Source organism: Callorhinus ursinus, unplaced genomic scaffold (assembly GCF_003265705.2).
Source record: "Callorhinus ursinus isolate GAN/ISIS: 27379988/994484 unplaced genomic scaffold, GSC_fseal_2.0 scaffold12, whole genome shotgun sequence".
Lineage (NCBI taxonomy): Eukaryota > Metazoa > Chordata > Mammalia > Carnivora > Otariidae > Callorhinus > Callorhinus ursinus.
In genome coordinates, this window is record NW_027397074.1 from 40,764,172 (window position 1) to 40,785,712 (window position 21,541).

Below are 21,541 nucleotides of genomic sequence, written 5' to 3' on the forward strand. Positions count from 1 at the left end.
CATCCTTTCTTGATCAAAACTCTTCAGAGTATAGGGATAGAGGGTACATACCTCAATATCATAAAAGCCATCTATGAAAAACCTACAGCGAATATCATTCTCAATGGGGAAAAGCTGAGAGCTTTTCCCCTAAGGTCAGGAACGCGGCAGGGATGTCCACTCTCACCACTGCTATTCAACATAGTATTAGAAGTCCTAGCCACAGCAATCAGACAACAAAAAGAAATCAAAGGCATCCAAATCGGCAAAGAGGAAGTCAAACTCTCACTCTTTGCAGATGATATGATACTGTATGTGGAAAACCCAAAAGACTCCACCCCAAAACTGCTAGAACTCATACAGGAATTCAGTAAAGTAGCAGGATATAAAATCAATGCACAGAAATCAGTGGCATTCCTGTACACCAACAACAAGACAGAAGAGAGACAAATCAAGGAGTTGATCCCATTTACAATTGCACCCAAAACCATAAGATACCTAGGAATAAATTTAACCAAAGAGGCAAAGGATCTGTACTCAGAAAACTATAAAATACTCATGAAAGAAATTGAAGAAGACACAAAGAAATGGAAAAACGTTCCATGCTCATGGATTGGAAGAACAAACCTTGTGAAGATGTCAGTGCTACCTAGAGCAATCTACACATTCAATGCAATCCCCATCAAAATACCATCCACCTTTTTCAAAGAAATGGAACAAATAATCCTAAAATTTGTATGGAACCAGAAGAGACCCCGAATAGCCAGAGGAATCTTGAAAAAGCAAAGCAAAGCTGGCGGCATCACGATTCCGGACTTCCAGCTCTATTACAAAGCTGTCATCATCAAGACAGTATGGTACAAGCACAAAAACAGACACATAGATCAATGGAACAGAATAGAGAGCCCAGAAATGGACCCTCAACTCTATGGTCAACTCATCTTTGACAAAGCAGGAAAGAATGTCCAATGGAAAAAAGACTGTCTCTTCAACAAATGGTGTTGGGAAAATTGGACAGCCACATGCAGAAGAATGAAACTGGACCATTTCCTTACACCACACACAAAAATAGACTCCAAATGGTTGAAAGACCTAAATGTGAGACAGGAGTCCATCAAAATCCTAAAGGAGAACACAGGCAGCAACCTCTTCGACCTCAGCCGCAGCAACTTCTTCCTAAAACATCGCCAAAGGCACGGGAAGCCAGGGCACAAATGAACTATTGGGATTTCATCAAGATAAAAAGCTTTTGCACAGCAAAAGAAACAGTCCACAAAACCAAAAGACAACCAACAGAATGGGAGAAAATATTTGCAAATGACATATCAGATAAAGGGCTAGTATCCAAAATCTATAAAGAACTTATCAAACTCAACACCCAAAGAACAAATAATCCAATCAAGAAATGGGCAGAAGACATGAACAGACATTTTTCCAAAGAAGACATCCAAATGGGCAACAGATACATGAAAAAGTGCTCAACATCGCTCAACATCAGGGAAATCCAAATCAAAACCTCAATGAGATACCACCTCACACCCATCAGAATGGCTAAAATTAACAAGTCAGAAAACGACAAATGTTGGCGGGGATGTGGAGAAAGGAGAACCCTTCTACACTGTCGGTGGGAATGCAAGCTGGTGCAACCCCTCTGGAAAACAGTATGGAGGTTCCTCAAACAGTTGAAAACAGAGCTACCATATGATCCAGCAATTGCACTACTGGGTATTTACCCCAAAGATACAAATGTAGGGATCCGAAGGGGTACGTGCACCCCAATGTTTATAGCAGCAATGTCCACAATAGCCAAACTGTGGAAAGAGCCAAGATGTCCATCGACAGATGAATGGATAAAGAAGAAGTGGTATATATACACAATGGAATATTATGCAGCCATCAAAAGGAATGAGATCTTGCCATTTGCAATGACATGGATGGAACTGGAGGGTGTTATGCTGAGTGAAATAAGTCAATCAGAGAAAGACATGTATCATATGACCTCACTGATATGAGGAATTCTTAATCTCAGGAAACTGAGGGTTGCTGGAGTGGTGGGGGGTGGGAGGGATGGGGTGGCTGGGTGATAGACATTGGGGAGGGTATGTGCTATGGTGAGCACTGTGAATTTTACAAGACTGATGAATCACGTATCTGTACTTCTGAAACAAATAATGCAATATATGTTAAAAAAAGAAAAGATAACAGGAGGGGAAGAATGAAGGGGAGTAAGTCGGAGGGGGAGACGAACCATGAGAGACGATGGACTCTGAAAAACAAACAGGGTTCTAGAGGGGCGGGGGGTGGGGGATGGGTTAGCCTGGTGATCGGTATTAAAGAGGGCACATTCTGCGTGGAGCACTGGGTGTTATGCACAAACAATGAATCATGGAACACTGCATCAAAAACTAATGTATGGTGATTAACATAACAATAAAAATTTAAAAAAATCTAAATTTAGGAGTGTTTCTATGTAAATATATGTTCGTTTCAAGCTGACTTTATAAAGCACATTTTTTTTAATATAAATTGTGTATTGGGGACTACCTCTTAAAACATTCCTATAGGTCAGGGGTCAGCAAACTTTTTAATTCAAGGGCCACAGAGTAAATATTTTAGGCTTTGTGGGTCATCTGGTCCGTGTCACAACTACTACACCATTGTAAAACAAATGAAACCGTAGGTAATAAAACAAATGTGCCATAGCTCTGGTCTAATAATACTTTATTTACAAAAATAAGCAGACCAGATTTGGCCATAGGTCATAATTTGCCAACCCCAAAACTAAATGGAAAAATCTTAAAGCTACCCTGTGCATTTTAGTCTCAATTTTAATACCCTGTGTTCTCTTTGTATAAATTCTCAACATTATTTTAGTTACTTCACGGAAACCAAGGGAAGATGAAAAAGACGGTCAAGCATATAAATTTGTGTCACGGTCTGAGATGGAAGCAGATATTAAAGCTGGAAAATATTTGGAACATGGGGAATATGAAGGAAATCTCTATGGAACCAAAATCGATTCTATTCTTGAAGTTGTCCAAACTGGACGAACTTGTATTTTGGATGTCAACCCACAAGTAAGCTGCATGGATTCCAAAGCTGTTTTTAAAATCATAATTCCTGTGAAGTTTTTGTTTGGTTTTATTTTCAGATTGTGAGGATGCCTCTTTCTATTACCTATTGGTGAGAGAACCTTATTCATCCACAGCTAGTTAAATAAATCTCATCGATAATTATCCAACACGGGGCACCTGGGTGGCTCAGGTCATGATCCCAGGGTCCTGGGATCGAGCCCCACATCGGGCTCCCTGCTCAGCGGGAAGCCTGCTTCTCCCTCTCCCACGCCCCCTGCCTGTGTTCCCTCTCTTACTGTCTCTCTCTGTCTCTCTCAAATAAATAAATAAATAAATAAAAACTTTAAAAAAATAATTAGCCAATAGAGGTTTGGATAGGAATAGAACTTGATAGAAGTTTAGTATTTACTTGTTCAAGTAACATATGCATGTGTTAGGAAATGTTGATTTTAAAATTTTAGCAAAGCTACAACATAAAGAATAAAGTCACACCCCTTCCCAACCAGTGCCACGCACACACACACCATTCTCTTCACTCTTACTCCCTCTCTCTCACTGACCCTTTCTCACCCCTCCACACTCAACCCAACTTAACTTCCCTACTCAGAGATAATTACTAATAGTTTGGTATATATCTTTGTCATTTTACTATGCCTTAATACAGATATATATCTGTATAATTCGATTTTTTATGGGTTTCCTATTTTTCTTTTTTACATAAATAGAAAAATTCTATATTATATAGATTCTTTAGCTTTTTTCCATTATGTATCTTGAAGATCTTTTCATGTCAGTTACTGTAGAGCTTTTTTAGTTCTTTGTAATTACTGAATATTCAGTGTTTCACAGTACAAATGTATATTAAGTTATATAACCACTCTCAATAGACACAGATTATTTCTGCTGTTTCAATATTAACAGAATTCTACAAGTAACATAGAAAGCATTCACATCATTCTTGATAATTTTTGGATCTTTAAGTTCAATACTTTCCTTTGTTCAAGAGGATTAAAGGGTAGTATGACTGAGGTCAGAACACATTTGATGGATCTCTATTTTAGAAAAGTACTGTATGGGGCGCCTGGGTGGCTCATTCGTTAAGTGTCTGCCTTCACCTCAGGTCATGATCCCAGGGTCCTGGGATTGAGTCCGGCATCAGGCTCCCTGCTCAGTGGTGGACCTGCTTCTCCCTCTCCCTCTCCCTCTCCCTGCTGCTCCCCCTGCTTGTGCTCTCTCTTTCTGTCTCTCACTCTCTCTCTGGCAAATAAAATCTTTAAAAAAAAGAAAAGTACTGTATGGAATCAAAAGGATAGAAGGCGGGCAAGTATTAAATTACATCCTTCATCCTTAGTGAGAGGGCAGATAGATTTTGATTAGTTAGAATTTATTATAAATTAAAGGGTAACATAATTCAAATTCTAATCCCATATAAATTGTTTTATAATTGTTCTTCTACACAGGCCCTGAAAGTGCTGAGGACTTCTGAGTTCATGCCCTATGTTGTATTTATTGCTGCTCCAGAACTAGAGACATTACGTGCCATGCACAAGGCGGTGGTGGATGCTGGTATCACTACTAAGCTTTTGACGGTGAGCAGTTCTTTTCAGACTAACAATGTTGTTTTACTCCTAAGATTTTTTTTTCTTTTTTCTTTTGGGCATGTTTAATTCTAATCATATTTATGAAATAAATACACTATATGTTGCATTACAGAATAAAAATTCATTCATGAGATATAGCTAGGATTTGGAACAGTATGACTTTTACTTAAAAATCATTGTTTACTTTGTTTTGAAACACGAGTTTAGGGATGCCTGGGTGGTTCATTCAGTTAAGCATCTGCCTTTGGCTTAGGTCATATTCTCAGAGTCCTGGGATCAAGTGCTGCATCAGGGTCTGTGCTCAGCAGGGAATGCTCTCCCTCCCTCCCTCTCTCTCCCTCCCTCTCCCTCGCTCTCTCAAATAAATAAATAAATATCTTAAAAAACACACAAGTTTATTCCCTCTATATAAATGAAATGGAGCAGTATTAAAATACACATATTAATCTAACTCTCATTTTATCAGTGAGGAAATTGGGCTCCAAGACCATTAAGAAGCATATTCATCATAAGGTTTACTACTGGTAGTTAGTTCTGACTTTTAGTTTCTGTTACATGTTTTCTCTTGTTCTTCCTCTCTCTCTTTTCATATTATGGGAAATTTAAAGTACATACAAGAGGAAAAAAATGAACTCCCATATTCCTATCACCTAGGTTCAGTAATGTGTGGCCATTTCTGTTTCAATTAGCCCTCTCTTCACTTCCTCCCTAACCTGAATTATTTTAAAGCAAATCTTTGATATGTCAACCATAATACTTCATTATCTATCTCTAAAAGATAAAGACTTTCTAAACATAACCATAACACCATTAACACAAAAAAATTAACAAGAGCAACTTCCTAATATCATCAGTATGCCATCCATATTTGAATTTCTCCAAGATTTAGAATTTTTTTTTACAGTTGATTTGTTTAAATCAGATCCATACAAGATCAACATGTTGCATTTACTTGATATCTTCTGAATTTCTTTTTTCCCCCCAGCTTGAGGGTAATTGACATATAATAAACTGTACATACCGAAAGTGTACAACTTGGTAAGTCTGGGCATAGGTATACGCCAACTTGGAATGTTGGGTAGGCTCCTTCTGGGCTCCACCTTGTGTACTGCAGCCTAGAAGGTCTTTCAAGACAATAAGCTGGGGCAGTTGTAGGGTTCACTTCGTTTCCTGTTTCTCTGAGGTATCAGTCTTTTGTTGCCTTGTGCACAGTGCACAAGGTCTTAAAAACTGTTCCATACAAAACAAACTGAGTGTTACTGGAGTGGTTGGGGGTGGGAGGGATGGGATGGCTGGGTGATAGACATTGGGGAGGGTATGTGCTACGGTGAGCGCTGTGAATTGTGCAAGACTGTTGAATCACAGATCTGTACTTCTGAAACAAATAACGCAACATATTTTAAGTAAAAAGGAAAAGAAGAAGATAACAGGAGAGGAAGAAAAGGGGAGTATGTCAGAGGGGGAGACGAACCATGAGAGATGATGGACTCTGAAAAACAAACTGAGGGTTCTAGAGGGTAGGGGGGTGGGGGGATGGGTTAGCCTGGTGATGGGTATTGAGGAGGGCACGTTTTGCATGGTGCACTGGGTGTTATGAACAAACAATGAATCATGGAACACTGCATCAAAAACTAATGATGTAATATATGGTGATTAACATAACAATAAAAAAATTAAAAAAAAAAAACTGTTCCATACATTTTGTCTGTTTTCACTGTCAGGTAGGAGGGTTAGTCTGATATCTGTTACTACATCTTAGCTGGAAGCAGACATCCCTTTCCTTGTTCTAATCTGTAAATTCTCACTCCCCACCTCCCCTCTCTTGTAACCTTATAATTCAGTTGTTCAAAAAAATGGGTTAGGGCGCCTGGGTGGCTCAGTTGGTTAAGCATTCAACTCTTGATTTGAGCTCAGATCATGATCTAAGGGTCATGAGAACAAGCTCCTGCTCTAACAAAAAACAAAACAAAACAAAGTTGGGTCAGTTTTCCTATAGAACGCTTCACAGTCTAGATTTTGCCAATTTTGTCCCCATTGTGTCATTTCCTTCTATTCCCTGTGAACTGATAGACGCTTGAACAGATATAGGTTTACTTTTTTTTCCCCAAGAATAATTAATAATTGATACTTCTTCCCTTGTTACATTATGAGGCATAGGAAAGGCTCTCTTTTTTTGTGATAAGATTAATCAGTGGGTTCAAATGTTGTGAGCCCGATCTGTAAAGTTCTCCAGTAGCTTTTTACCTACTGATTTTGGCAAGTTTATTCATCTTTGCCTGGATCACTTATTTTTTAGGGATTGTAAAATGATAACACTCAAGTTTGTCATTCATTCTGAATTTATAAACTAGAGTTCTAAGAAATAACTTTTCCTCATCAATTATTGATTACTCTGAAGTAAAGTTCATATAGGAAAGTCAGGGTATATGCTTATACTTTCCTTTTGATGGGTCAGTTTTCGGAATAATAGGATTTGTTCTGAGAGCCCCCAGAAGCAACAGGTGATCAAATAAGGTTTGTTTTCTTTGGTTTTTAGTTTCATTATGAGCACCTGATGTGAGTTTTTGATGTGGTTACTCTATTACGGTCATTCTTATTTTTTTCTTTATTATTATGTTAATTACCATACATTACATCATTAGTTTTTTTTAATTTTTTATTGTTATGTTAATCACCACACATTACATCATTAGTTTTTGATGTAGTGTTCCATGATTCATTGTTTGTGTATAACACCCAGTGCTCCACGCAGAATGTGCCCTCCTTAATACCCATCACCAGGCTAACCCATCCCCCCACCCCCCTCCCCTCTAGAACCCTCAGTTTGTTTCTCAGAGTCCATCATCTCTCATGGTTCGTCTCCCCCTCCGATTTACCCCCCTTCATTCTTCCCCTCCTGCTATCTTCTTCTTTTTTTTTTTTTCTTAACATATATTGCATTATTTGGTTCAGAGGTACAGATCTGTGATTCAACAGTCCTGCACAATTCACAGCACTCACCATAGCACATACCCTCCCCAATGTCTATCACCCAGCCACTCCATCTCTCCCACCCCCCCACCACTCCAGCAACCCTCAGTTTGTTTCCTGAGATTAAGAATTCCTCATATCAGTGAGGTCATATGATACATGTCTTTCTCTGATTGACTTATTTCACTCAGCATAACACCCTCCAGTTTCATCCACGTCGTTGCAAATGGCAAGATCTCATTCCTTTTGAGGGCTGCATAATATTCCGTTGTGCATATATACCACATCTTCTTTATCCATTCATCTGTCGATGGACATCTTGGCTCTTTCCACAGTTTGGCTGTTGTGGACATTGCTGCTATAAACATTGGGGGGCACGTACCCCTTCAGATCCCTACATTTGTATCTTTGTGGTAAACACCCAGTAGTGCAATTGCTGGATCATATGGTAGCTCTATTTTCAACTGTTTGAGGAACCTCCATACTGTTTTCCAGAGGGGTTGCACCAACTTGCATTCCCACCAACAGTGTAGGAGGGTTCCCCTTTCTCCGCATCCCCACCAACATCTGTCGTTTCCTGCCTTGTTAATTTTAGCCATTCTGACTGGGGTGAGGTGGTATCTCATTGAGGTTTTGATTTGGATTTCCCTGATGCCAAGTGATGTTGAGCACTTTTTTATGTGTCTGTTGGCCATTTGGATGTCTTCTTTGGAAAAATGTCTGTTCACGTCTTCTGCCCATTTCTTGATTGGATTATTTGTTCTTTGGGTGTTGAGTTTGATAAGTTCTTTATAGATTTTGGATACTAGCCCTTTATCTGATATGTCATTTGCAAATACTTTCTCCCATTCTGTTGGTTGTCTTTTGGTTTTGTGGACTGTTTCTTTTGCTGTGCAAAAGCTTTTTATCTTGATGAAATCCCAATAGTTCATTTTTGCCCTTGCTTCCCTTGCCTTTGATGATGTTTCTAGGAAGAAGTTGCTGCCATCATTAGTTTTTGATGTAGTGTTCCATGATTCATTATTTGCGTATAACACCCAGTGCTCCATGCAGAACGTGCCCTCTTTAATACCCATCACCAGGCTAACCCATCCTCACACCCCCCTCCCCTCTAGAACCCTCAGTTTGTTTTTCAGAGTCCATCATCTCTCATGGTTCATCTCCCCCTCCGATTTCCCTTCCCCTCCTGCTATCTGTTGAATCACAGATCTGTACCTCTGAAACAAATAATACGTTATATGTTAAAAAAAAAAAAAAGAAGAAGAAGAAGATATGGTCATTCTTATTGATGCTCAAATTGTCCCATCTTTGACCAATAGGAGCTTATTCAAGTTGGCCCTTGAGACCTTATTTCATGAGTCCAATAGTCTCAGCTTCCTTGCTATCTGGTATGACAGATGTTCCAGGCTCCTATTGTACATTTTCTGTTCTAGGCCAGATATCAGCTGTTGCTTCAAGGAGCTCTGATTCTTTTCAGAGTGAATGGTATTTTAAGACCATAATACTAGGAGTGCACATTGTCACAAGATTGATCATTGTTTCTAGCTCTACTTTTCAGGTAGAGCTAGGATATATGTTTTTCTGTTGTACGTTTGAAGGAAACCATATCATGAATTCATACTGCTATATCCCATTCAAATTCAGAATTACAAGGTTTTTATTTAGCCTCTTTTATCTCCATTCTGAGTACTGAGTATCCCAGTACTCAAAAACACTGGGAATGTTAGAATATCACATAATTGCTCAAAACACAGTACACATACAGCAGTCTGAGAATAAGTACACCAACACTACCAGGTGTGATTACCATGAACTAGTTTTTTGGTGGGTGGTTTTTTTGTTTTTGTTTTGTTTTGTCCTTAAGGTTTATCTCAGTGTATGGAAATTGTCATGTTTTAAAGTTTCTTGTAATGCTTGCTCTCTGTGTACTTAGTTTAGTTACTACTCTTTTTGATGTTTAAATTGGCCTATGTTTAGCTTACAGGAATATTCAGCTTGTCTTCTGAGGTTTTTTTAGCACAACCCCAATAATCTTTGATGACTCTTTTCTTCGTAGCTAGATAAACTGTTCCAGATTTTCTTACGCATTTCTTGGCCCAGACCTGGAGCCAGCCATCTAAAAAAACTGGTTCCTTTTACTGGGAAATGGTATTTAGAGGCAATATAGGTGCTAAAGTTGTGTGTTCAACTTAGTTGCTCATTGTTTCCAGGCTTTTTGGTGACCAGATATAGGAAATACATTTTTCTCTTTAAGAAAACACACATCATTTGTTCAGTTTGATAATTCCAATTTAAACTTTCCATTATTTTACTTAACTTCTTTGACTCTATAGTTGTCTTTTTCTTATGCTGAAAATCTTGGTTCCTGATGACATCATTTCTTACTTTACATATATAAACTAAGAACCCACTCTGTATATAATTTCTGAGTAACAATATCAATATTGATATTATCAACAGTATGATTATTGAAAACTTTTAAGTTTCAAGCTTTTAAAAAATTGTTCCTAAGATATATCCCACTTGGGTATTATTTTATTTTAAAGTCACTGAAATATTTCCATTCTGCATGGTTAAACCATCAACTTGAAACACAGGTTTGTTTCATTTTGCTTTTGATTTTTAGGTATTGTCCTTTTTTTATTTGAATTTTGTTGTATAATTCTATACATTTCATAGTTCTAAAGTAAATCTTAACAGGAAAATCTAGCTTTTCTCTGTCCTCTCCACTCCCACCTACGTAGGTCGTCATTTTCACAGTTTCTTAAAATATAAGCAAATATGGGGCGCCTGGGTGGCTCAGTTGGTTGAGCGACTGCCTTTGGCTCAGGTCATGATCCTGGAGTCCCGGGATCGAGTCCCACATCGGGCTCCCTGCTCAGCAGGGAGTCTGCTTCTCCCTCTGACCCTCTTCCCTCTCGTGCTCTCTATCTCTCATTCTCTCTCTCTCAAATAAATAAATAAAATCTTTAAAAAAATATATAAGCAAATACGTATGTGTACCCTCCCTCCCTCATTTCTTACATAAAAAGTAGCCTATTATATTCAGTAGTCTGCCTGCATTTTCCACTTACCAATATATTTAGGTTTTCTCCATGGCCATATATAGAGATTCTTTATTGTTTTTCCATCTGAATGATGTACTACTCCACTATTGTTACAGGATTGTCATTGTCAAAAAAAACTTTTTTCTTAAATGAAGCAGATTGTTAATGACTGTAATAGGCCATAATTGTTTTCAAGTTGAATTGAGGCTGTTTGCACATCTATCACAAAAGATAGTTGTTTCAAATAGATCAGTGAAAATATTAACTGAAATGTAAGTATTAGTGTCCCTCAGGCCTAGTTTGGAACTCATGTCTTTCTCTACACTTCCCTTTCGGTGTTTTCACCAAACTCATTATCTTATATACCATTGTTACACTGATTATTCCTAGTTTATGTATAGATAACCCAGAATTCAGAGCTCCGAGCTGCATCACCCGTCTCTCCTTAGCTTACATCTGCACTTGGATGTTAACATGTACAAAGAACATTGTGTTCCCCTCCCTCTCCCCCCACCAAAATTGTGCTCTCCCTACTCCCACTCCCCAACTCTGCATTTTCTATAACTGCTGCTTTCTACGTTTTGGTTTATTCATCCATCCATTCATTCATTCATTCATCACTTTTCACATTCAGCCCATCAGCCAGTCTTGATGATTTTATCACCAAAATATACTTCCAGTCTGCTGTCATTTCCATCTCTTCTTTCTCCACCACAAGCCAGCGACATTTTTCTGTTGCATGTGAGTTCTCCACTACCTAGCTCATACTCATATGTCAAGGTATCACCCCTGCCCTCAATCCCTCTATCCATCCTGGACTTTGAGTATCTTAAAACATACCAGGGTCATTTCCCTCCTGGATTTTGCATTCCTGTTTCCTCTGCCTGGGATGCTCTTTCCCCCACTATAGTTCTTAGTTTAAATGTCATTTACTCGGTATCTTTGTAATCACTGTATCTAAAATAGAATTCTCAAAATTCTTTGTTCTGGTTGGTTTCTTTTATAGTACTCATTATAACTTGGAAGTTTTTGTGTTTATTTGCCCTTAGTCTGTCTCCTCCTCTGGAGGGTAGGAACCCACTCTTACTCATTGTTATATCCACAGATGATGAAACAGAGTAGACACTTTAACAGGAATCGATAAATATTTGAAGAACATGTAGAAGTACTGTGAAATCTCAAAACAGTTGCAATTTAATGAAAAGCTTTACTTGCTCATGCAGAACCCATTACTTATTCATTACCTACATCATTCCAAAATGACTAGAAATAGTGTACAAAATATAAACAATGCTAGCTAAAGATTAAATAAATATTTGTGTATGTGTTGGTGGGGGTAGGAAGCATGTAGTTCGTCTTCAAAATACATTTCTAATATTCTCTTTCCTAGAGATAGGCAGCAGATTTGGCTTTGAGCTTAATAGGCGCTGCAAAAATGGTTTCCATTATCTCAGAGCTCACAAGATAAAAATCTTTTGAGCTCTTTCCACAGTCTTTCTTTGCCGCCAAAATGGCACACATGAATGTCTTGGCAGATGCTCTCAAAAGCATTAACACTCCTGAAAGAGGAGGTAAATGCCAGGTTCTTATTACGCCATGCTCCAAAGTCATTAACCAGTTTCTAACTGTGATGATAAAGCATGGTTACATTGGTGAATTTGAGATCATTGATAATCACAGAGCTGGGAAAATTGTTGTGAACCTCACAAGCAGGTTAAACAAGTGTGGAGTGGTCAGCTTCAGATTTGATGTACAACTCACAGATCTGCAAAAATGGCAGAATAATCTCCTGTCCCACCAGTTTGGTTTCATTGTACTGACAACCTCAGGTGGTATCATGGACCATGAAGAAGCCAGACAAAAACACACAGAAGGGAAAATCCTGGGATTCCTTTTCTAGGGATGTAATACATACATGCAAATTAAAAAAAAAAATCATTTGAAAAGGACGATAGAGTCGGGCTGGAAACCTGCAGTAATTCTTTTATTACCTTAGATTTCACCCTGAGATTATTGTCAGCAGTTGTTCAATTAGGAATCTTATCCTAAGATCAATGAAACAGAAGATCCAGACCACTTACAAAGCAAACATGAACACTGCTGGAAAGACGATAGGAATAGGTGGTGATGTCTCTCTTAACACTTTATAGATTCGATTTTGAGCATTAATATCAAAGTCACCATAAAGGTCTCAACGTGCTCATTTCTCACGTTCACTTTGAATCGGTGTTTAAGCAAGTAAATACACATTATGATAGAAACATTTCCTTTTAACACTCTTTAACAGGACTCTGACTTGAAGAAAACAGTGGACGAAAGTGCACGGATTCAAAGAGCATACAACCACTATTTCGATTTGATCATCGTAAACGACAATCTAGACAAAGCCTTTGAGAAGCTACAAGCTGCCATAGAGAAGCTGAGAATGGAGCCACAGTGGGTCCCAATCAGCTGGGTTTACTGATGATTCAATAAGGTTCATAATGGAAATAAAACTTTTTAAAAGTAACTGCAACAAATAAGCCTTCTACTGAGAAAATACATGCACAGATAGAAGATATCTGCCAAGTTCAGGCATTTTTATTGTGTAGATTGAAATACCAGTACACTATTCTGAATTTTTATATAAAATGTGGTTGGGAAGGTGTACTAATATATAATTTATCTTAATTTTTCTAACTTTTTATGGATAACCTTTCTATTCATACCACATAAAGAAATGCGTTGAAGCATTTTGTATATGTTTTGATTTAGTACCCTTGCCTTTTTCATCAAAGGAATTTTCAAAGCCTTCATTCTTGCATTGGTCTCCCATTTTCACTGTGATAATGAATACTTGAAATAGTTTTGTAAATCTGTCCTTTAGTTCAGTATTTAACTAGTGAAGGGTCAGTTACTCTTTATTAGGAGAAAATAGTAGTCGTTGGCCTTCTTTCCTAATACAGGTTCTTAAAGAAACAGAACTATAATGTCCATACCTTCCAAGTCTGACATCAGAAGTCTGCTCAACGCTACATGGTTTCGTTATTTCAGAGATATATGGCTATCCATTCTAATTTAAGCAGATACAATGTTTTTTTTCCCTTCTTTTCCATCTTGAGGGAAAAAGTGAAGAGCAATACTTCGCACTCTCATTTGTTGCCATGACAGGCTCATACTAAGTGAATGTGTACACAGCAAGCAAGGCCATGCAGGGTAAGAGAGTGCCTTATCCTGTAACACCTAACACAGCAAAATGACACATAAAGTTGATTTATTTTCACATGTAGAAATTTGACAAAAATGAACCTACTGCTTTCAACAGTTTTTTATTAGGATATGGTCAGCAAATGTATCATGCCTTTGCAAATTCCTGTGATGCTTTAAAATGCCTCTAAGTTTGCAAGTGGGGGATTTTCTGAACAATCAGCATGCTTTTTGAAGTGTGATGTGATTGTTAGAATACTTGTTAAATCTTTTGTGTTAAGAACCAAATCCATTGAACAACTTAGGAGATTTGGGAATAACTGTCAGCTGTCTTACCTATATATAACATATACATTATATAATATGTACATTGTATGTATTATATAATATACATTAAATAAGGTTTTATATATTTTTTTACATTTCTGTTAGGAAATGCACTTTTTTGTTTAGTAATTAGGAAAACAGCCTCTCTTTTAGAGGTATTAATGTACTCAGATTTTTAAAATTTGTCTCAGTATCTTCCTTTAGGATTCTTGGATGGTATAAATTCTTCCTCAAACATATTCAGAGATGTAGCTCATCATTTAACTAAGTTATGTTGTTTTATGTTGCTGCCAGCTTTTCACAGGGACAGTATTCATACCTACAGGGTTAGATGCTTGTGGTCATCTTTGTCCATGGTAGGCATCAGGCACCTGGCTGTTAATTTTTCTCCTCAGCAAAGCTGTCACATGGAACACTAGCCAGGAGGGCTTAGAAGGAAGAGAAAATACCTGGCAATAAGCAGTTATGCACACATTGCTTTAAATCTTCTTCACAATGAAACAGTCAGCCAAGCTGCTGTATTGTTAAGATTGGAAATGTATAGGTTTTTTTTTTATTCTAGAGTTTCATATCCAGAACACAAATTCATGTTCTTTGTCCTAGGATAGGGAATAGTTAGAATAGAATTCTCCCCTAGTTAGGCTCCTCAAAGCAACCTGAATCAAAGCACAGTGACAAGGTAATGTCTTATGATTTAGTGTTTCAACACACTGTAAATTTTCAGGAAATGTGCTGTCTTCTGCGCAGAGCCTCTTTGAACAGCTTTGGGATCATCGTAGCAGCACAAGAAGCGTATCCACAAAATATTTCAACTGTCTTCACATAACGGAGATGATTTTTACATCATCTATATTTTTAGCCTTATCCTAGGGTTTAAAATGCATATTATTTAGAAAATAGTCCATACTTAAAGGAATTATTTCTATTATAAATGGTATTCATGACTAGTTAATATACACTAGATCCCCCATAATAGGAAATAATGCTGTTTAGTTTATCTCAGTCCAGATGCCAGAGCTGAAGAGAATAAAATCAGAAAAGGTCACTGTATGTCAATAGAGTCATTGGACTTGAAACTGAAGTCCCATCTGAGTTTGCAGGACCCGGTAGAGCTCTGCTGGGGCAAGGAGTCCCAGAGGCCCCAGGATTCTCCCAAGGCAATGAGAGTATCGTTGTAATCAATGAAGTATGAACTTCTCTTGTGGGAAATATCTAAAATAATTAGCTTTACTGAAGAGAAAACGGTTTAAAGTGATGCTAAACAATTGGTAATAGTTAAAATACAAATGCACATGCAAATTGCCTTTGGGAAACATGTGCCAATACATTAATGCACCCAAGGATGCTTTGTGACCAGAAGAGTGTCTACATTCAGCATTCAGGGCATGACTGTTTGTATACAACTAAATATTATATATATCTATGTTTTTTATTTTCAAATGTACAAATACCCCTAGAGGTGATGTTCCTGGATAAGTCATGTAACAGTATAACTAGTGGAATATATGTGATGCACTACAAGTAGAGTTTCACTTTTACTCCAGCCATGTCTTGATTATGTAGTCTTAATTTCTGTTTGATATTTGTATATTATCAAATATCCAATACATCAGGACTTTTACTTTTGCCAATTCTTAACTATACAATTGCTGAACATAGCTTTCTAAAATAGAAATCTTATCATAAACCCAGTATGACTACAGCAATAGTAGCCTGAACCCTAGATTCTTAGAATCTAGTAAATTTGCTTATAATAGCTTATCAGGACAAGTTTTCTTTAAAAGAGCAAATTGGTTATTAACACAAATTTAGGAAATAATGCAAATTAGCAATAAAATACAATAGTGTAGCATTATAGATTATGGCCAGATACTAACTGCTTTGACCACACTATCCCAATGACAATAAAAGATGATCTTTGCTTTAAAAATTCACTAAATTGGTACTTACTGCTAGACAAAACGGTAAGTGTCATAATCGGTGATTGGAGCTGATTTTCAAGATGGATAGCCATGGAGTTAGGTACAGTTATTTTGAACTGATAAATATTAACCATAAAAATTTTGAAAATTTGTCAAAATAGTGCTCTACTTAACATTGTACTTTTATGACTTCTGAAACAACACCCCATTTTCCAGAAATCACAGGCTAGGGAGCCAATAATTTTGTAGTAATGAATCTTTATACTAAATATGGAAAAAGAAATCCTGAACTTTTATGTACATATATAGGTCATTTTATAAATGTCTGAGTCACCATATATATAATATATATACAGCCATATGTATAATATGTAAAATTCTCCCCAAATACATGAATAATAAAACTAAATATGGTCACCCATGTAACTGTAGCTAGTGATCTTAAATGTTTACGCCCAAATTCTTAGACATTCTGAAACCTTTTTCACATTGTTTTATAAGGCTCTAGTTTTACCTTGAGGCAGATACTAATCTCCTTTCTGAAAAATGTGAAATTAAGCTCAGAAAATTATTATAACTTAATTTCTTTAAGCAAAAAGGACAGAGTTCTAGATGGCAACCTCTTAGGAAATACTTATTTAAACTTTAAATGAATTCATGATATGGTTCAGGCTTAGAGATTATGGTAACTGCCCTCCTCTTGTTCCAGTGGATTTGCTGTGAGAATTCATGTAATAACATCTGTAATGTATTTTAAGTTCTTGAGCAAAATTCAGTATTTTAAATAATGGGATTATTGTATATATAAAAGTGAATATTCACTAACTTTCTAAGAATACAGTCAACTAATAAATCAGCATCATTTTTTGAGTATGCATTGTATATCTGAAGAATAACAATTCTGTAATTCTTTAAGGTAAGATTATTTTTAAATTACATTTTTGTTAGCCTCAAGTTTTATTTTTTAATATGTCCTATAATTCATTATGTTACCTTTGTGTTCCTGGAATGATTTAGTGCACAGAAACAGAAATGTCTTTAATATACTAAAAAGTGAAGGAATGATATCTCATTTCTAAGGTAAGAATTTTAAAGCATGGTTTGTACCACTTCCGTAGTATATTGCACTACTTTCTTTAATCTCTTTTGTTAAAAATAGAAATGGTGTACATCTACTAGCTGAGATCCTAATTCTGACTCTGACCATGCGACCTTTGATAAAATTTATATTTCCCTTTTAATATTCCACCCGTTAAATAAGGCTAGCTTAATATTTGTCTTCACATTAAATTACAAGAAGTAATTTGTAACTCTGATGTGATGAATGCTAGACTGGAAAATCCTTATTTTAGGCTACTTTATTTATTATATGTATTCACTTATATTGAGGTTGTTTATCTTTTGGTTCATTTAAAATGTATCTCTTCAGAGGTAGTATAATGAATGGTACACACCATTCAAGAATCCTACCTCTGATTTTAAAACAGCTCTGAGGAGGGTCTGTTCTCTCTTGTGGCCTTGGTCAGGAGGTCCATTTTAGTTTAGAACCCCACTCTCAGTCCAAACCTTTAACAAAATCTTGTTACTCACAAATCAAATAAAATTTAAGCAATCCAGTACTCTGACATCCAAGAAATTCTGAACTTTGGCCCTTAAAGCTGCCCTACCTTAGTTCTTATGCCTGAAATTTATCACTGCAGCCCTATTGTTTAACCCATAGTATTAAGTTTCGAAGGCATCTGTTTCTTTATAGGGAGAACTGTTGTTAGGTCCAATTAGTGGACCTTGAATCTGACATGAAGACATCTAAGTTGCATTCTCTTTTTAATTGCTTCACGGCCGCTGGCTGATAATGCAGTGCTGTGATAAATCTGACTTGCCTCCACACACCAAAGTCAGCCAGAAGTGACTGTTCCTTCCCTTTTTTTCCCCTACCAGTTTTTCCTGTTTTCTAATTCCCAGCACAAACTGAATGAACACATCTACAATGAACATAAATGCTGCTTTGTACTTGGGAGAGTAAATGACTCCGTGCTTGTAAACCTTCTTGAGTCCCACTGAATAGGTACCGTTGCTTCCACAAAGCAGAAGCCAAAAGGTCTTATTTTAAAAGCTGGAACTAGAGGTCTCTGTTGCACTTCAGCAACAGCAGAGGGTAGAAACATACAAATATGACAGGCCATACCTGACATCAGTCTTTCTTCATATCGGTCAAGGTGGCCAAGGAGCTTAGAGGAAGTGGAAAAAAGCAGAGCATTCAAAACTCCTCAGCTATAAATTACCACTGTTAAAGCAGAAGTAATCACCAGTTTAAATATATGGTCTTCATCGTATTCTGAAATAAGAGAGGCAGGCAATAGTACAGCAATTGCCCGGAAGACCTAGAGCTTTTTCTGGTAGACATGGTCCAAATGAGGAGTGCCTTCACCTTTTCAGGTGGAACCAGATTTGAGGAATAGCTCCTCTCCAACTGTCATTTAAGTATAAGATAAATACTCCTCTTGGCTATGTGTCCTCTTTTAAAAAGAACGGACTCCTGTTTCTTTGGTAACATTGATTTTTAAGGAAGTGGGATCTAGGGTTTTGCTGGAGAAGAATGAGCACTAGGGTTTGGCAACAAGTGTAGTTTTCTGCAAGTTAAGTTGTTTTAGAGCCCATGGTGAGTATTTGATGTGAAAACCTTGCTTTGGGGATTTTTTTTTTTTCCATTTCAGTTTGGTATATTTTTTATTTTGAACACAAATGCATGCTCTACCTCTAGTCTTTGAAATAATTGTAGAACTTTTTTTTTAATGGCGGGCAAAATGCTTGTTAGCAATCTAAAAAGCTGAACAAGCTGCTGAAGTTAAGTTTCTGATGAAAAAGTTTAAAAATAAAATTTAATTGCTACTGCTTTCCAAGTAATTGTATTACTAGTTCCTGTATAAAGAAACATTACTGCTGCCTTTGTATAAATAAAATTTTCCTGCAGTACAATTAAGTATTGATTTTTCAGAAACTGTCCCTATAAATTTTTCTTTTCGCATATTTCCATATGCTGTCCAAAACAAACATTGAAACGTTGAACATGAGATTGTATATTCCAAGTAAAATATTTTTGTACATATAAAAATATTGCAAAAATGTAGTGTTTCATTTATAGGTAGAAGTAAGGTTTAGAGATGATAAAATATAGAGGATACCAGATTAGCTTTGGTAATTTCTTTTAAATGCCAATAATCTTTACAGAAAGCCTGTAATAACATTTAGTTTTTCCCACCAAAATAAATATATAAATTTTTCACCTGCTTCTCTTCTTTAACAAGGAAACCCTAACTATTGTTTCCTCTATCCCAGCCCAAGCCATTTGGTGGCTTTCAAAGGTGACGTACTCAAGGAAAAAATGGCAGAGACAGGGAAGATTAAATTATAGGATCAAGAAAAGGCCTCTGTGCTTAGATGACATGAGATGCTAGGACGAGCTAGCCCAGCAGGAAAATCCCAGGTGGGAAAGACAGCACCTGTTGGGGCACAGCTCAGCCCTGAGGCCTGCAATGGAAAAGGGAGGTGGATCCACCAGGCTGGCCAACAGGTGGAGGCGTGACTGTGGGTGAGTGCGGGAAGCCGGTGTCCACAACAGGTACTTTGCAACTCGTTCTCAAGCTAAGTTTCTGGGATTTCATGCCTCGTACTTCAGAAATGGCTAGTGTACTTCTCGTGTCTCCCAAAGAATTTGGTTTTAGATTGTTCACTTTCTTCTTACACTGTTTTCTCTCACTGCAGTAAAAAATTACCACAAACTTCACAACTTTGAACACAAACTCAGTTCTGTAGGTTGGAAATCCAATACAGGTCTCACCTAAGTGAAATTGAGACATTTCCTGGGGCCTGCCCTGGCTCTCACCGCTGAAGAGAGAATCTGCTTCCAGGCTCCTGCAGGCTGTTGGCAGATTACAGTTCCATGCTGGTGTAGAACTGAGGTCCCCGCTTCCTTACTGGCTGTCACATTGGACTGCACTCTTGTTCTGGAACTGACCTCCGTTTCAGAGCCGGCAACAGCACTGAATCCTTCCTATGCCTCATCTTTCCTGCATTTTCTTTGGCCAAGTCTCTCACTGACTCTTCCGCCTTCTAAGGGCCCTACCAGATAATCCAGGATAATCTCCATCTCAAGGTCTGTCACCTGAAGAACACATATAAAGTCCTTTCTTGGCACATAAGGTAACATGTTCACAGGTCCCATGGACACCTGAGGAACCCTGATAGGGCCACAGCACACTAGCTAATAGAAATGTTTCTCTCTGCACCACTTGTGAAAGACTAGTAGTCATGGAAACATCTGAGTGAAGGTGGCTTTCCACTTCCGTTGTTCTGGGAAATATTCTATGTTCTGTTTTCTAGGTATCTGGTCTACCAGAACTTGTTTACAAATGTAAATGTACACTTAGAATTAATAATCGTATATAGTGATGAGGGTACCAGTTACTTAGAAGAGCCTTTTGGAGGCCCACTCAAACATGCCCAGCCCTACTTTGTCTACCACATCACAGTGGGGTCTGCTAAGGAGTGACAATAAGTGGGGGGCTGGGATCACCTGTAGCAGCATAAGGCTACATCCTTTTTTAATTGCAGATTTTTAAAACAGTCTAACAGGGTAACTGGCTGATAATTGTGGAAAGGGCCAGATGCCTTAGTTGCCTGTTTGATGTAACCCAAACTTTTGGCATGTGCTGGAATGGTGTCTTTTCTTTCTGCCTGAAGCTGAGCTTTAGTTTTTGTTGCTTTTGGGTTTTTTTGCCTTGGCTTTGCTCGGTTGTTTTTCATTTAGAGGTTAATACATATAAAATTATAACGGGAATAGAAGGGTAACCCACCCCCCCACCTCCAACCTCTTATCCCAGCTTCTAAGTCCTCTCCCCAAAGGAACCACTGTCCAGTTTCTTGTGGACTCAAAGGAACTTCCCACTGCATTGTGATACATGTGTGTTTACACAGATAGATTCTTCTTACAGAAAGGCATGTACAGTGCCACTGTTGTAGCACAGCTATTTTCACTTTGGCAGATTCCTTTCCAGTTTGTTATAAGGTGCTCTTTATGTTGCCACACAGTGCACAACTCTCCTTTTTTTCATGTATTGGAAGTATTTGCGTAAGATTTAGTCTCATTTTTAATTGAAGTGATGAGTTATTTTGCTTCATTTCTTCTGTGTTAAGATTCCTTAAAATCTGAAGAGCAGAAAAAGGAATAGATGAGGGTTAAAAAAAAAAAAATGCTGAGTAACACATTTCTCTTTCAACAGCTGCTACTTCTTATCCTCCCTGCTCCTAAAGTAAGACGAATTCTAGGAGGAAGTCTTAGCTACTTTTTGCTCAGGAAAAGTGGTTTCAGCTCCCCAGTGGTTAGTGGCAATGGAATGAGAGGCACTAGAGAGAGAGTCCAAGTTCTTTATAAAAGA

At 37.6% G+C, this 21,541-nt stretch overlaps 2 protein-coding genes across 12 annotated transcripts in view; one reads left to right on the top strand and one right to left on the bottom strand.

Annotated features, from left to right (window-relative positions):
- Nucleotides 1-19,080, top strand: part of PALS2 (protein associated with LIN7 2, MAGUK p55 family member) — a 135,645-nt gene extending 116,565 nt beyond the window's left edge. For 5 of the 8 annotated variants that reach the window (XM_073898976.1, XM_073898977.1, XM_073898978.1 and 2 more), the window contains exons 11-13: nt 2,854-3,056; nt 4,514-4,642; nt 12,959-19,080. In XM_073898976.1, coding sequence (XP_073755077.1) covers nt 2,854-3,056; nt 4,514-4,642; nt 12,959-13,135 — 509 coding nt within the window. In that variant the 3' untranslated portion in view covers nt 13,136-19,080. The remainder of the gene's footprint in view (nt 1-2,853; nt 3,057-4,513; nt 4,643-12,958) is intronic. The other 3 variants (XM_073898975.1, XM_073898979.1, XM_025873034.2) reach the window with 3 other exon arrangements.
- Nucleotides 1-21,541, bottom strand: part of GSDME (gasdermin E) — a 124,146-nt gene that overhangs the window by 11,993 nt on the left and 90,612 nt on the right. The window contains exon 10 of one of the 4 annotated variants that reach the window (XM_073898982.1): nt 21,005-21,311. The exons of 1 other annotated variant lie outside the window; for it this stretch is intronic. In XM_073898982.1, coding sequence (XP_073755083.1) covers nt 21,165-21,311 — 147 coding nt within the window. In that variant the 3' untranslated portion in view covers nt 21,005-21,164. Of the gene's footprint in view, nt 1-21,004; nt 21,312-21,541 lie in introns of those variants that run through there. 2 more of the 4 variants (XM_073898983.1, XR_012380250.1) reach the window with 2 other exon arrangements.